Source organism: Culex quinquefasciatus, chromosome 3, assembly GCF_015732765.1.
Source record: "Culex quinquefasciatus strain JHB chromosome 3, VPISU_Cqui_1.0_pri_paternal, whole genome shotgun sequence".
Lineage (NCBI taxonomy): Eukaryota > Metazoa > Arthropoda > Insecta > Diptera > Culicidae > Culex > Culex quinquefasciatus.
Genome location: NC_051863.1, coordinates 44236458 through 44250890, shown reverse-complemented (window position 1 = coordinate 44250890; position 14433 = coordinate 44236458). Strand labels below are relative to the sequence as shown.

Here is a 14433-nt window from a genome sequence, read left to right as displayed (position 1 = left end):
AGTTTAACAGTTTAACAATTTAACAATTTAACAATTTAACAATTTAACAGTTTAACAATTTAACAATTTAACAGTTTAACAATTTAACAATTTAACAATTTAACAATTTAACAATTTAACAATTTAACAATTTAACAATTTAACAATTTAACAATTTAACAATTTAACAGTTTAACAATTTAACAATTTAACAATTTAACAATTTAACAATTTAACAATTTAACAATTTAACAATTTAACAATTTAACAATTTAACAATTTAACAATTTAACAATTTAACAATTTAACAATTTAACAATTTAACAATTTAACAATTTAACAATTTAACAATTTAACAATTTAACAATTTAACAATTTAACAATTTAACAATTTTACAATTTTACAATTTTACAATTTTACAATTTTACAATTTTACAATTTTACAATTTTACAATTTTACAATTTTACAATTTTACAATTTTACAATTTTACAATTTTACAATTTTACAATTTTACAATTTTACAATTTTACAATTTTACAATTTTACAATTTTACAATTTTACAATTTTACAATTTTACAATTTTACAATTTTACAATTTTACAATTTTACAATTTTACAATTTTACAATTTTACAATTTTACAATTTTACAATTTTACAATTTTACAATTTTACAATTTTACAATTTTACAATTTTACAATTTTACAATTTTACAATTTTACAATTTTACAATTTTACAATTTTACAATTTTACAATTTTACAATTTTACAATTTTACAATTTTACAATTTTACAATTTTACAATTTTACAATTTTACAATTTTACAATTTTACAATTTTACAATTTTACAATTTTACAATTTTACAATTTAACAATTTAACAATTTTACAATTTTACAATTTTACAATTTTACAATTTTACAATTTTACAATTTTACAATTTTACAATTTTACAATTTAACAATTTAACAATTTAACAATTTAACAATTTAACAATTTAACAATTTAACAATTTAACAATTTAACAATTTAACAATTTAACAATTTGACAATTTAACAATTTAACAATTTAACAATTTAACAATTTAACAATTTAACAATTTAACAATTTAACAATTTAACAATTTAACAATTTAACAATTTAACAATTTAACAATTTAACAATTTAACAGTTTAACAGTTTAACAATTTAACAGTTTAACAATTTAACAGTTTAACAGTTTAACAGTTTAACAGTTTAACAGTTTAACAGTTTAACAATTTAACAGTTTAACAATTTAACAGTTTAACAGTTTAACAGTTTAACAGTTTAACAGTTTAACAATTTAACAATTTAACAATTTAACAATTTAACAATTTAACAATTTAACAATTTAACAATTTAACAATTTAACAATTTAACAATTTAACAATTTAACAATTTAACAATTTAACAATTTAACAATTTAACAATTTTACAATTTTACAATTTTACAATTTTACAATTTTACAATTTTACAATTTTACAATTTTACAATTTTACAATTTTACAATTTTACAATTTTACAATTTAACAATTTTACAATTTTACAATTTTACAATTTTACAATTTTACAATTTTACAATTTTACAATTTTACAATTTTACAATTTTACAATTTTACAATTTAACAATTTAACAATTTAACAATTTAACAATTTAACAATTTAACAATTTAACAATTTAACAATTTAACAATTTAACAATTTAACAATTTAACAATTTAACAATTTAACAATTTAACAGTTTAACAGTTTAACAATTTAACAGTTTAACAGTTTAACAGTTTAACAGTTTAACAGTTTAACAGTTTAACAGTTTAACAGTTTAACAGTTTAACAGTTTAACAGTTTAACAGTTTAACAGTTTAACAGTTTAACAATTTAACAGTTTAACAGTTTAACAGTTTAACAGTTTAACAGTTTAACAATTTAACAGTTTAACAGTTTAACAATTTAACAGTTTGACAGTTTGACAGTTTAACAGTTTAACAATTCAACAATTTTAAAATTTAACAGTTTAACAGTTTAACAGTTTAACAGTTTAACAGTTTAACAGTTTAACAGTTTAACAATTTAACAATTTAACAATTTAACAGTTTAACAGTTTAACAGTTTAACAGTTTAACAGTTTAACAGTTTAACAGTTTAACAGTTTAACAATTTAACAATTTAACAATTTAACAGTTTAACAGTTTAACAGTTTAACAGTTTAACAATTTAACAATTTAACAATTTAACAGTTTAACAGTTTAACAGTTTAACAGTTTAACAGTTTAACAATTTAACAGTTTAACAATTTAACAGTTTAACAATTTAACAATTTAACAGTTTAACAATTTAACAATTTAACAGTTTAACAATTTAACAATTTAACAGTTTAACAATTTAACAGTTTAACAGTTTAACAGTTTAACAGTTTAACAATTTAACAGTTTAACAGTTTAACAATTTAACAATTTAACAATCTAACAATTTAACAATTTAACAATTTAACAGTTTAACAGTTTAACAGTTTAACAATTTAACAATTTAACAGTTTAACAGTTTAACAGTTTAACAGTTTAACAGTTTAACAGTTTAACAATTTAACAATTTAACAATTTAACAGTTTAACAATTTAACAATTTAACAATTTAACAATTTAACAATTTAACAATTTAACAATTTAACAATTTAACAATTTAACAATTTAACAATTTAACAATTTAACAATTTAACAATTTAACAATTTAACAATTTAACAATTTAACAATTTAACAATTTAACAATTTAATGGTGCACATCAACCAGAGCTTTTGCACCCAGATTTTTGTTACAGACATTTTAGTATCTTCAAAACTACGAGTATTATCGACATATTTTTTATTCATCCCCTGAAGTACTGTCCACAAAACAATTTACCATAAAGTTTGACTAATTTTACAATCCGGTTGTTGTAGGTTTGTTCCGTAAGTTTGACAATTTTGGAATAAGAAGACAACAACTTCCTTTGTTGCTGTGCACCCTTAACAATTTAACAGTTTAGCAATTCTTTTTTGTGATTAGGGTGGTTCTATCCGAAATAGGGTGGTCAAGAAAATGCTTTTTTAACGATTTTTGCAATAATTGTCAAAAACCACATTTTTCAAAAAAAAATATGATTCGACTACTGAACCAATTTTACGTCGCCCAATTTCAAAAAATAGGTGATTAGTTGGGTGATAAGTAGGCTTAGTGATTTTTCACGCTCGAAAATTGCAAATTTCACGGGGACCTCAATTTCGAAACACCAAATTTCACGCAAATTTCGTGGAACGTAAAATAACTTTTGAAAATCTTATGTTTCAATCACAGAAACTACTTTTTATGCTTCATTATATATTATTCTTCAATAAACTCAAAAAATCTTCACTTGAACGTGACACAAAAAAAAATTGATCAATAATGCTTAAGAGTTTTCGATGATTTGCTTCGGTTTTATCATTTTTCATTTTATTGATTTTCATATCAATGCAAGATTTAACAATCTTGAATTTGAATTTTAATTTAGCCCATTAAAAATAATGTTTAAGGGTTTCAACTCACTTTTCAAAAACTAAATTTGAAATAAATTTGTAACGAAATTTAATTTTTTTTATTCAAAATGAGAACAAAAAACTATAAAAGGTAGCATTTTTCAACATTCACGGGAATTACCCAACCAAATAATCAAATATCGTTAAAATTAAACAGAACTCAGAAAAAAATAACTGAAATCTTTCAAAGGTGATTTCAAACATTAAAAATACTCTTCAATTTAATTGGAATAAAACAAAGTTTGTATCCTTTAATTTCTTTTGAAATTATACCTTTCAAATAAAATAGCACTAAAATTTTTAAAACAGCTTATGAACATATTACTAAATTTAGTTTTTTTTATAAAAAAACAAACTATAAAATCTGAGCAATTCTCAAATAGTCTATATAAAAAAATAAAAGCTTCTTAAATTTACTTAAATAGTCTTAATGGTTGACATATTTATAATGTTGTTATTTAGAAAAAAAAGATTTGAGAAAATTGATAAATTTCACGAATTTTGAAACGTCCACGCAATCGTCAAAATTCACTAACCCTATATTAGTAATTAAACAAGGGTATTAAGTCGCTTAATTCTAAATTAGTTCTTAAGATTAATTTTATTCCTTTTTGAGTTTGATAAATTATTTTAAGAAAAATCGTTACAGTTTCACACAAACATAAAATTTCACGGAATTTCGGGGAAAAAGCCAAATTTCGCAGATTTTACGCTGTCCGTGAAATCGTGCAATTTCACTAACCCTAGTGATAAGTGATAACTTTGTTTGTTTGGTTTCGGGACCAACGAGCTCATAGCTGAAAATATTTTTCTATGAATTTTCGAGATGTTTTTGTGGGATATTCATTAACAGGATTCTAAGAAAGGATTTTTTTAACAAAACTGGAAAAACGGTTGAGACTTGGTTGAATCGGTAAAATGGCGAAAACGGTAGAATGAACTATTTTTTTTGGGTCTAAAATTTCGTAATTGAAAAACGTAACTTTTTAATGAAAAATGTGACTTTTCGTAAATCTTCAAAATTGATTGTTTTTTTGGACCACCGTAATCAAAAAACAAACGGAGCTGAATTTTGTTAGCGACTGTTCGATTTTGTCTGATTGATATTTTCACTTATTGATCATAAAATTACGGCCAAAGTTTGAATTCAACTTCACAAATGCTCCTTTGAACTCCCCTGTACTCCAGCTCTCAACTTCAATCCCGCAAACAACCGACGCCCAGTGACGTTGTAATGGCACAGCATTGCAGATAAATCGACACAATTATATCGTGGTGGATTGGACCCCTGTCTCAGTTTGGCTGTCAGTGCTTTACCTCTCGAGACTGATCCCTTTCGCGCGCATTCGCGGACAAATTACCGGAAAGGCCTTCACCGAGCTCCGAAAGCTTGGACTGCGATCCGAGTGCATCCTGTGCCCAGGTCGTTGCGTGCTGGATTCAATTAAGTCGGATAACAACGCGGCTCGTGTCCGACATTTAGCAATTTGGCATCGCAATGAGATTTTTCCACGTGGTTCATGTTGAAGGATGTTCACTGATCTATGACTAAAAGTTAGTTGGTTCTCAGCGAAGCTACCGCCAATTTCCGAATGACACATTCATTACGGCCAGCCGCGACCTCGCGCGGTTCCGCGGAATGGGATATTTACCGTTTTTATTACCCGGGTAATAACTGTCGACCTGGAGGACCTGGCCCCTACCACACCGCCGTGGCTTCCCAGTTCCAATCGCTATCGCAATCGCGATGAATCATCGCGAAGCAATAAAAAACTACAATAATCACCATTGATTTTGCACGTGGATGTACGGGGTCGTTCAGCAGAGAGCGAGAGGGAGAACAAAAAATGTGCACATACACACACACACACACAATTCAATAACTCAAACGTGAACAATCAGACGAACAAATAAATCCGACTGGAAACAAAACAAAATGCAATGCCCCACTGACGACTCCCATTGCAATAAGCTGAGTGAGTCTATAAATGAACAGATAAATTACCGTTTTGTCTGGTTCTAGCGTAGTTTTTGCCTCACCCCCCGGCCCTGCTCACTCCTAGAAGTAGTTCTAGAAGGGTGTAGAATTACGTAAAGTAGTAGAAATTTATTGAAATTTGCAGCATCCGAGATTGTGGATGCTTCAAAAGGACATACTTCTAAATTTTTGACTTAAATTTTGTATTTTAATTTAACAAAAAATAAGTTATAGAGCTCACTTTTTATGATTTAATTTTCACTATGAATTATTAAAACAGGTAAGTCATACAAAGGACAACGTACCCTTCCTCTAGTTACGAGACAAACATGCATTTGCGCAGTAATTGTTTGCTGATTGTAGCCGTACTGTCGAGGGGCCACCAATGTGGTAAAATTGTTTACTTACTTACAGAAAAAAAATACTCAAATCAATCTGTTATACATGCTCAAAGCAAATGTTTTTATTTATTTTTTTCAATTTAGCCTCTCAGAACTGTCAGAAATATTTTTGCCGCTCAGACAAACGGACGCAAAACTGTTTTCAAAAAACATCAATCAACAATATAACGCTCAATTTTATTTTTTCAGAAACTCACCACGGTTATTTCTAATTCACCACTGCTTATTTCTAGCGTTTGACAGCTGATTTAAACTGTTGCATTTTTGCAGTTCGCTCGATCACAACTAGATGGCACTAATGAGCGGTGATTGATGATTTTTTTGATGAATCTATTCGATGATTTGCGTCTGTTTGGCTGTGACGTTCAGTTTATTTTTTAAATAAAATAATACTGATAAACCTATATTCTTGAAATAATCTATTTCAAGGCACAAATCGTATCACCCCTCGTCACTCCGTTGATATGAGTGGCAAATTTGCCCATGAGAACTTTATGGGAATTTCCCCAAAACAGAAATAAATCTCAAATTGCCCGTTCGAATGATGAATAAACGTAGGTACTCGACGACGACACACGGAGGGGCTTAATATATTATTTGCATCGCATTATGGTGCAATTGGCATCGGAGGTAAATAAAAACGCGAATCCGAACGGCAAACAATCCCATCTCAGCTGAGCAGAGCAGCGCAGAGGGGTAGGACAAAATAAACAATAATCGATTATCGAATCGCGAATGTGATGATTGCAGCAGCATCAGCAGCCACGGTGTGATTTCGATGGTTTCGCGAAGTTTTGTCTTTCTTTATTTCTTCTTTTGAATTTTACGCTGTCTTTATAGCTATGGATTTGCTTGTTTTAGCTGTTTTCGTCGTACTGAGCCAAGATTGCTTTATTGCGAATCGATCCCAATCGGTGTGGGAAACGGCTTGTTCGAACTGGATCGGAACGTGATACTTTGCAGTGTGCGCGAAGTGTTGTTATTTGATTTGACACTTTTGGAACCATGAATTGCGGTCGCCTAGACGTCAGGAATAGGAATCAATAGTGACAATTATTTTTATTGTAAACAGCAAGTTATTTCACAAAAATTTCATTTATTTATTTTTGAAAATCTAACTCTGAGATATCGTCAGTTAAAATATGATAGTTTATTAAAAGACATTAGAAAAACTCTTAGTTTCACAAATTTGTAACATTAAGAGGTTAGGTATATCTCAGTATCGCTTCAAAAATATGTTTGCTGGGCCACTTTACCTTCAAACTATATTAAACAACAATAAAAAAAGCGATCGTCTTTGTTTTGATCAGGGTCATTCTTCACCAACTCACACACCAGTTGCCCCTTTTCGATTTCCGCGAAACTTTGCTCTAAGGTGTAATTTTGGTCTATGATCACGAATCCGAGGGGTACGACCCTTTTAATTTTTCAGGATTTTTACTAAGACACGCTTTTCAATGATTTATAGGTTGAAACCGTGAAGAGATAGAAGAAATGTTAAATTGGACGTCCAAGTAGCGTAACCAAAATTTCGAAAAAGATGCATTTTTCATGAAAAAAAGTTTGAAAAAATCGCTTCTTTTTCCCGTTACTCAACTGTAAAAAATCATGAGACATTTCATTTATTGTAATATTGAATGTGCATTTTGAATTTGAAATAACTAATAGAGGTATTTTTTCATTTAGAGCAAAAATAATCATTTTAAGATTAGGCCGTTTTCATTTTTCAAAGTTCATGCCTCCCCCCCCCCCCGTCCTTCAAAATTGGTTTGAAAATCCGGGGGCAGACAAAAATATTCATAAAACTGGAAAATTTCAAAGGAAATTGAAGCCTAATCAACTCAAAACCAGCTTAAAGCATGAGCATGAGCATGAGCATGAGAGACCACCCATGGTTGTCCTTCTCCGTTGCTGAACAGGACCGTAATATCCTTTCAGCACTACTGATCATAGGCTTCGACTATCAAGTGGTATTTCCCTTATCAACAGCATGTATGAATGCGCTGAAAAGATAAAACACCATGACTTCCAAAACAAGATCAGTTGCGAATAGGTAACAGTCATTGGCCACCAACGGCGCCCGCCATGTCAGTTTGTAGATCTCGATTTTAAGGGACGGGAATGTTAGTTAGCGCAGGTTGCTACTAGGGCAGCTGATTTACTCTGTGCTTACACCCCACGAGCGCCAGGAACCTGAAAACTTGTTAGTAGGATAGGGTGTTTGGTCAGGATTCATCATAGAAGATGATGATGCGACCCAAAATCATAGTATTTGTTGAAAGGTTTTATGAGTAATTCTCGCTGAAAGTGGACCACTATTTACACAAGGTGCTCAAAAATCAAAAGCAATGTACTTTTCCAATAGCCCCCACCAAGTTATGAAGGAAACCATGTTTGGTTGGTTGAATTTGTCCTCACCTCGGCGCCACGAAGCTAAAACATTTTATTTAATTGGTAATTTTTTGACTTAGGCGCGTCTACAAAATTGCTAATAACTTTGCAAAACTTCAACGAACCCTTGATGTTTAGGGGTGTTTTGGAAAGGAAATGAGCAGAGCTTTCGAATGCACTTGTCAGAAAAATACCGTTCCATACATTTTTTAGCCATAAAACAACAATGTATTTTTAAAAGGCATTTTTGAAGGCCGGCGCCCCGCTTTATCGAAAAACTGACAAATCCATTCGAAAGCTGAGACGATTTCACATAAAGTACCAATAAATCTAAGGTGTATGTTCCTCCTATCTTTTTTAATCTTATTTTGATTCTGAGAGCGCAGCGCTCCGTTCATATTTCGGGCGCCCAAAATGTTGCATTAGCTTGCCCCAATTTAAGGTTTTGTCAAACAGTATAGGTGCTCACTTTTTAAATGATAGTTTATTATCCAAGGATCAAGATGCACTATCGATAATTGACCAATATTTAAGGTTTTGGGTTCTGCCAGGCAATTTAATGTCGAAAAGTTGTTTTTGTTTACTTTTTTTGTGTTAAATGCTTATTTACAATTGGGTGGACATTTTTACAGTAAAAATAATGAATGTAGTATGTAGGAAATTTCACTACGAACATTTTTCTAGAGGAGAAAACGTAATTTCGATACTCTAACGCAAAGATATTTGAGTTTTAGTGAGAAAAAAGTGTACAGATTTCCCAGAATTAACAAGCACAGCCTATTATTTACATTCGGCATATTTTTTGGAAGCCAAAGTATGGTTTTTTACAGTTATTTAGGTAGCTGAGTTCAGATCTGCAATCAAATTTCAGATAAACAGTGAACAGTGATATTTGAGCCTCGTCAAAATGTTATTTGCATGTAGTGAAAATGGTTGGTAGCGATTTTTTTATTCCTTGCAAAGTTATGGAAATCGTCATTAATTAATGACTGACGTATACAATCGTTCCACAAAATCATAAAAGAAAATCCTTAAAAATCAAAAATTTTCATTTATTTTTAAGTTTACATTGAAACCAGCCAAATCACAAAACGAGGTTTTCTGACATTCTCAAAACAATCAGAACTTGAAAGGGACCATCCATAAACCACGTGGACACTTTTTTAGGAATCTTTTACCCCCCCCCCCCTTCGTGGACAATTGTCCATACAAAAAAAATCTTTTTTGTATGGATCGTGGACAATCGCCATAACACCCCCCCCCCTAAAGTGTCCACGTGGTTTATGGATGGTCCCAAAAAAACATTCTTCATAACAAAAATCCGTGAGTAAAATATCAATTAAAGGTGAGCAAAAGATGAAATATGACCGAATTCACTAGCGATTAAAATTACAACATATTACCGCAAATAACTTTTGGGTGTGGCTCGAAATTTCACTGTTTATCTGAAATTTGATTGCAGATCCGAACTCAGCTACCTAAATAACTGTAAGAAACCATACTTTGGCTTCCAAAAAATATGCCGCATGTAAATAATAGACCGTGCTTGTTAATTCTGGGAAATCTGTACACTTTTTTCTCACTAAAACTCAAATATCTTTGCGTTAGAGTACCGAAATTACGTTTTCTCCTCTAGAAAAATGTTCGTAGTGGAATTTCCTACATACTACATTCATTAGTTTTACTGTAAAAATGTCCACCCAATTGTAAATAAGCATTTAACACAAAAAAAGTAAACAAAAACAACTTTTCGACATTAAATTGCCTGGCAGAACCCAAAACCTTAAATATTGGTCAATTATCGATAGTGCATCTTGATCCTTGGATAATAAACTATCATTTAAAAAGTGAGCACCTATACTGTTTGACAAAACCTTAAATTGGGGCAAGCTAATGCAACATTTTGGGCGCCCGAAATATGAACGGAGCGCTGCGCTCTCAGAATCAAAATAAGATTAAAAAAGGTAGGAGGAACATACACCTTAGATTTATTGGTACTTTATGTGAAATCGTCTCAGCTTTCGAATGGATTTGTCAGTTTTCGATAAAGCGGGGCGCCGGCCTTCAAAATGCCTTTTAAAAATACATTGTTGTTTTATGGCTAAAAATGTATGGAACGGTATTTTTCTGACAAGTGCATTCGAAAGCTCTGCTCATTTCCTTTCCAAAACACCCCTAAACATCAAGGGTTCGTTGAAGTTTTGCAAAGTTATTAGCAATTTTGTAGACGCGCCTAAGTCAAAAAATTACCAATTAAAAAAAATGTTTTAGCTTCGTGGCGCCGAGGTGAGGACAAATTCAACCAACCAAACATGGTTTCCTTCATAACTTGGTGGGGGCTTTTGGAAAAGTACATTGCTTTTGATTTTTTAGCACCTTGTATAAATAGTGGTCCACTTTCAGCGAGAATTACTCTTATATATTATTCTCAAGGCAAACAATCGGATGCTGCGGATGAGACATTTCCCGTTTAACAGTTGTTAAATTTTAAATGAAATGGTTTAATATTAGACAGCCGGCTGTGGAAAGATAAAACCAAATAATATTTATTTATACAATGAGGTGTTAAACGCAATGCTGCAATGATAGCGTAGTCTGATTTTTCATTATATAATCATTTAGTTCATGAATTTGTTACGGAATAGACGCGACGAACTCAATCATCAAGTGCCTTCCGATCTTCTTTCTGTTAGCTAGATAAGGTATTGATTTTCGTTGCCTCTCGAGCTACGATGCTATGGAGAGGGCTTAACACACAAACAACCGACGTCGAGCCCTCCGAGCTACGGAGCTATGGGAAGGTCTTTTCAACACAAAAAAGACTCGCGCACCACACGACGTTCTTGATGAAACAAAATAATTTTGTTACGCGATAAACCTAACGAACTCGGATCGTTTTTATCGAAAACTATATAAAGAGAACAAAAAAAAATCTCATCGGCCAACGAACGCGCGAACTAAGTAAAATGAAAAAGAAGAAGAAGAAGACCAATCACCCCATGCACACAAACAGCGAAACAAAAGAGACGAAAATAACAAGGACTGCGCGTCCTCATAGGTACTGCACTAATGATCAATGAACTCACTTGATTGTTCAAAAATCAAATCGAATTAACTCAAAACCAGCTTAAATGCCTTTTTCTGCATTAATTATCATGTTTAGCTTTTTTGAGCTCGTTTGAAAATATTTTGATCTTTTATGAAATTACAATGCAAAAACTTTTTTTCGCACAAAAATAAACTTTTTGTCAATACTTAAAAATTTTGGAAACTTATGATTGCAAAACAACTGAACAGGTCAATAATGCATTTTAAAACACTTTTTCGATGGCCTGTAATTTCATTTTTTTTTTTAGTTCTATTTTCATTTTTATTTTAACGTTTTAAATTAAAAAAAATGCAGTTTTGACCAATTCCTTATATTTTTTTTTGTTTTATTTTATCACCATCATGTTCCCCGGACAATTTTACATAATAATCAATGTAGAACTCAAACTAAAATGAACTATTGGCGAGTTACAGCGATTTTACTGAAAAAAGTTTGATTTTGCGCTGCACTCGGAAGTACATGGTGTGTGTACTTTTCAACAAAAAGGGATGAATCATAGTTCGGTTTTTATATGTGAGAAACTTATTTCGGATGTGAATTCATATGATTAAAAGAAAAAAAAAGTTTTTTTTGAAAATCGTCAAAAAAAAAGAGGGGGTGCCAAAAATAGAGGGATAGTCCAATCAGCACCAAACTTGGGATTTCTGTTAACTATCAATAGATGAACGTTCCCTCCAAGTTTGGTCCAAATCGGTGAAGGTCGAGTCCAAAAGTGTACTCAGTTGACCTGGAATGACCCATTTATATTTTTTTTACATCCAAATCAGTGTTAAATGAGTTCAATTATAAACCTTTAGAATTTATAAAATAAAAACAATCCAAGATCGTCAAAAAACCTTCCAAACTTTCAGTTTGTCAGCTGATATCTCCCCGATGCCAAAGCATTAAATTCGAGCGCTACCAAATGTGATCCCCGTCGCCTGATTGGTGACAGGCCGTGTGAAAATCGTTCACTTTCATCACGGATCCGGCGGCCTTGGCCCTGAGGGGGAGACTTCTCTTGACAACAAAATCCTCACCGAAGAAAGATCCCGACGGGGGCGATAACCGATTTTTTTTTGTGTGTTTGAGGTAATAAAGGCATGTTTGGCTTATTTGACAGAACGGTGTTAAAATTATTTAATTTTGAGCAGATTTGTAAGAATAAACTCAATGGTTCAACAATGGGACAACAATGCGATCACCAGTCGGCAAACCCCCCGTTTGTTTTGTGATTGATCTGGCTTAAAATGTCTGGGAGGTGAGCGGATCACCTTTTAAGTGGCCGTAATTAATTTCTGCGTTTGTTTCTTATCTTCCCAGTCTTGGTTTAGAGGTTTTTTTCTTTCCCGATTTTTTGTTTCTTCTCATTTGAATTTTCAAGATTAAATAAATAATCCAACTTTATTTTCTGTTTTGTTTTAGGCAATGTCCGGCTTCCTGATGATGTTAACACAAAATGGGAAGCTGCTTTACATTTCCGATAATGCTGCCGAGTACCTGGGACATTCGATGGTGAGTGATTTGAAATCATTTTTATTTAAAAATACAAAAATGAGGTAATTTCTTTAAATGACAAAAAATTTATTAAGTTGTTTTAATTTACTCAATCCCTATTCCTTCCAGTCCTTAAGTCACAACACTAACCTTCGAGTACTTCTTTCAACTTCTTGTACGCATCATGCCCCCCATTCGGACAGCTCCTAAAGAGCCTCTTAACCTCGGCTCATTGGCCGGACTTTTCCAACCTGGGGATGATTACCTATTTGGACCCCAGCTGGTGGTGTTCTCTCACGGCAGGACTCCCCCCAGACCTTGTGGGGCTGTCCGGCAAAATTGACAGCCCGCGAGAAGGTGTGAGAAAGATATCATCTTGAATTTTGCCCAAGCTGTGAGAAGGTAATTTGCGTTTGTGCGCAGAATGAAAAATGAACTGCGCGATGCATCTGGCGGGTGCATCCGGAATGAGGTCAAACTGGATGGACTTTTTGGACGGGGGACTAAACGGATGCTTAACTGATAGTTGCAAGAATGTAATTGATGCTGAGGATCAACGAGTTTTTTCTATAGTTATTTTTCTTTCAATTTTTAATTAAAAATATAAGTAATATACAATAAAACATATTTTTGCAAGTCTTCAGTTTTTTTAATTGTTTTTTTCTTATCTGCAATTGGTTTTGTATGTTCTTTTGACAACTGCTTTTTACCTTAGTAAGAAGAGTAAAATTATTGAATTTAGTTTATGTGACATTCAGTTTTTATTTGAAATGAATAAGAGATTTGATTGAATACCAATTAGAATTTTACAATAAAAACGCTCCATTCATATCTGTAAGGTGAATTTGCTCAGTCACTTTCTTTTTTTTTATTTCCAAATGGTCGCTGCTTCTGGCGCGTAAATCAACTTTGAGCACTCGCGCGCCTGGCTTTTCTTTGTTTGATATGCATTAATTAACCCTTTCCCCCTCTCGCTCTCTCCAAATCCAAAATCCCTCCCATCAAAACTGTGAACTGCAAATATGAGAAGCAGCATTCGTTCGCGTTTGCCAACCTGTTCCCCGGGGGCTGTCATAATGCTCACTCAGATGGAACAGCCATCAACTTCAGCATCGCTCTTTATTTTCCCCACTTTTTTCCCTCTCATAAACAAAAAGAAAAAGGGAAAATTCATTTGAGAGCGAGAAAGAGTGTTGCGAGTTAAGCGGCACAAAATGAACATGTTTGCGCTGTAATTACCGCGTGATTTGCGCGCGCGCGCGTACGCAACGAACCTGAGTGAGAGAGAGCACGGGCATGTTTGTTTTAGCAATCACGGGAGGACAGCTTGTTGGAGATTTCTGACGCACTGGGCGGACGGACATGGGTACTGATGAGCTGCAAATCCTTTTCTGGATGTGAGAGGTGGAATTCCGCTGGAATGGTTTAACCTATTTTGCAGTAATTAATCAGTTTTGAAATTGAACGCAGTCTAGTTACCATTCAAACAGCATAATTCTTTAAACAAGAAATCAACTCACAA

The 14433-nt window shown here is 32.3% G+C and overlaps 1 protein-coding gene across 1 annotated transcript in view; it reads left to right on the top strand.

Annotated features, from left to right (window-relative positions):
- The window catches only part of LOC6039141, a 97027-nt gene that overhangs the window by 39767 nt on the left and 42827 nt on the right, over nucleotides 1-14433 (top strand). Inside the window, exon 5 of the mRNA XM_038264690.1 lies at nucleotides 12840-12929. Within this exon, the coding sequence (XP_038120618.1) occupies nucleotides 12840-12929 (90 nt within the window). The remainder of the gene's footprint in view (nucleotides 1-12839; nucleotides 12930-14433) is intronic.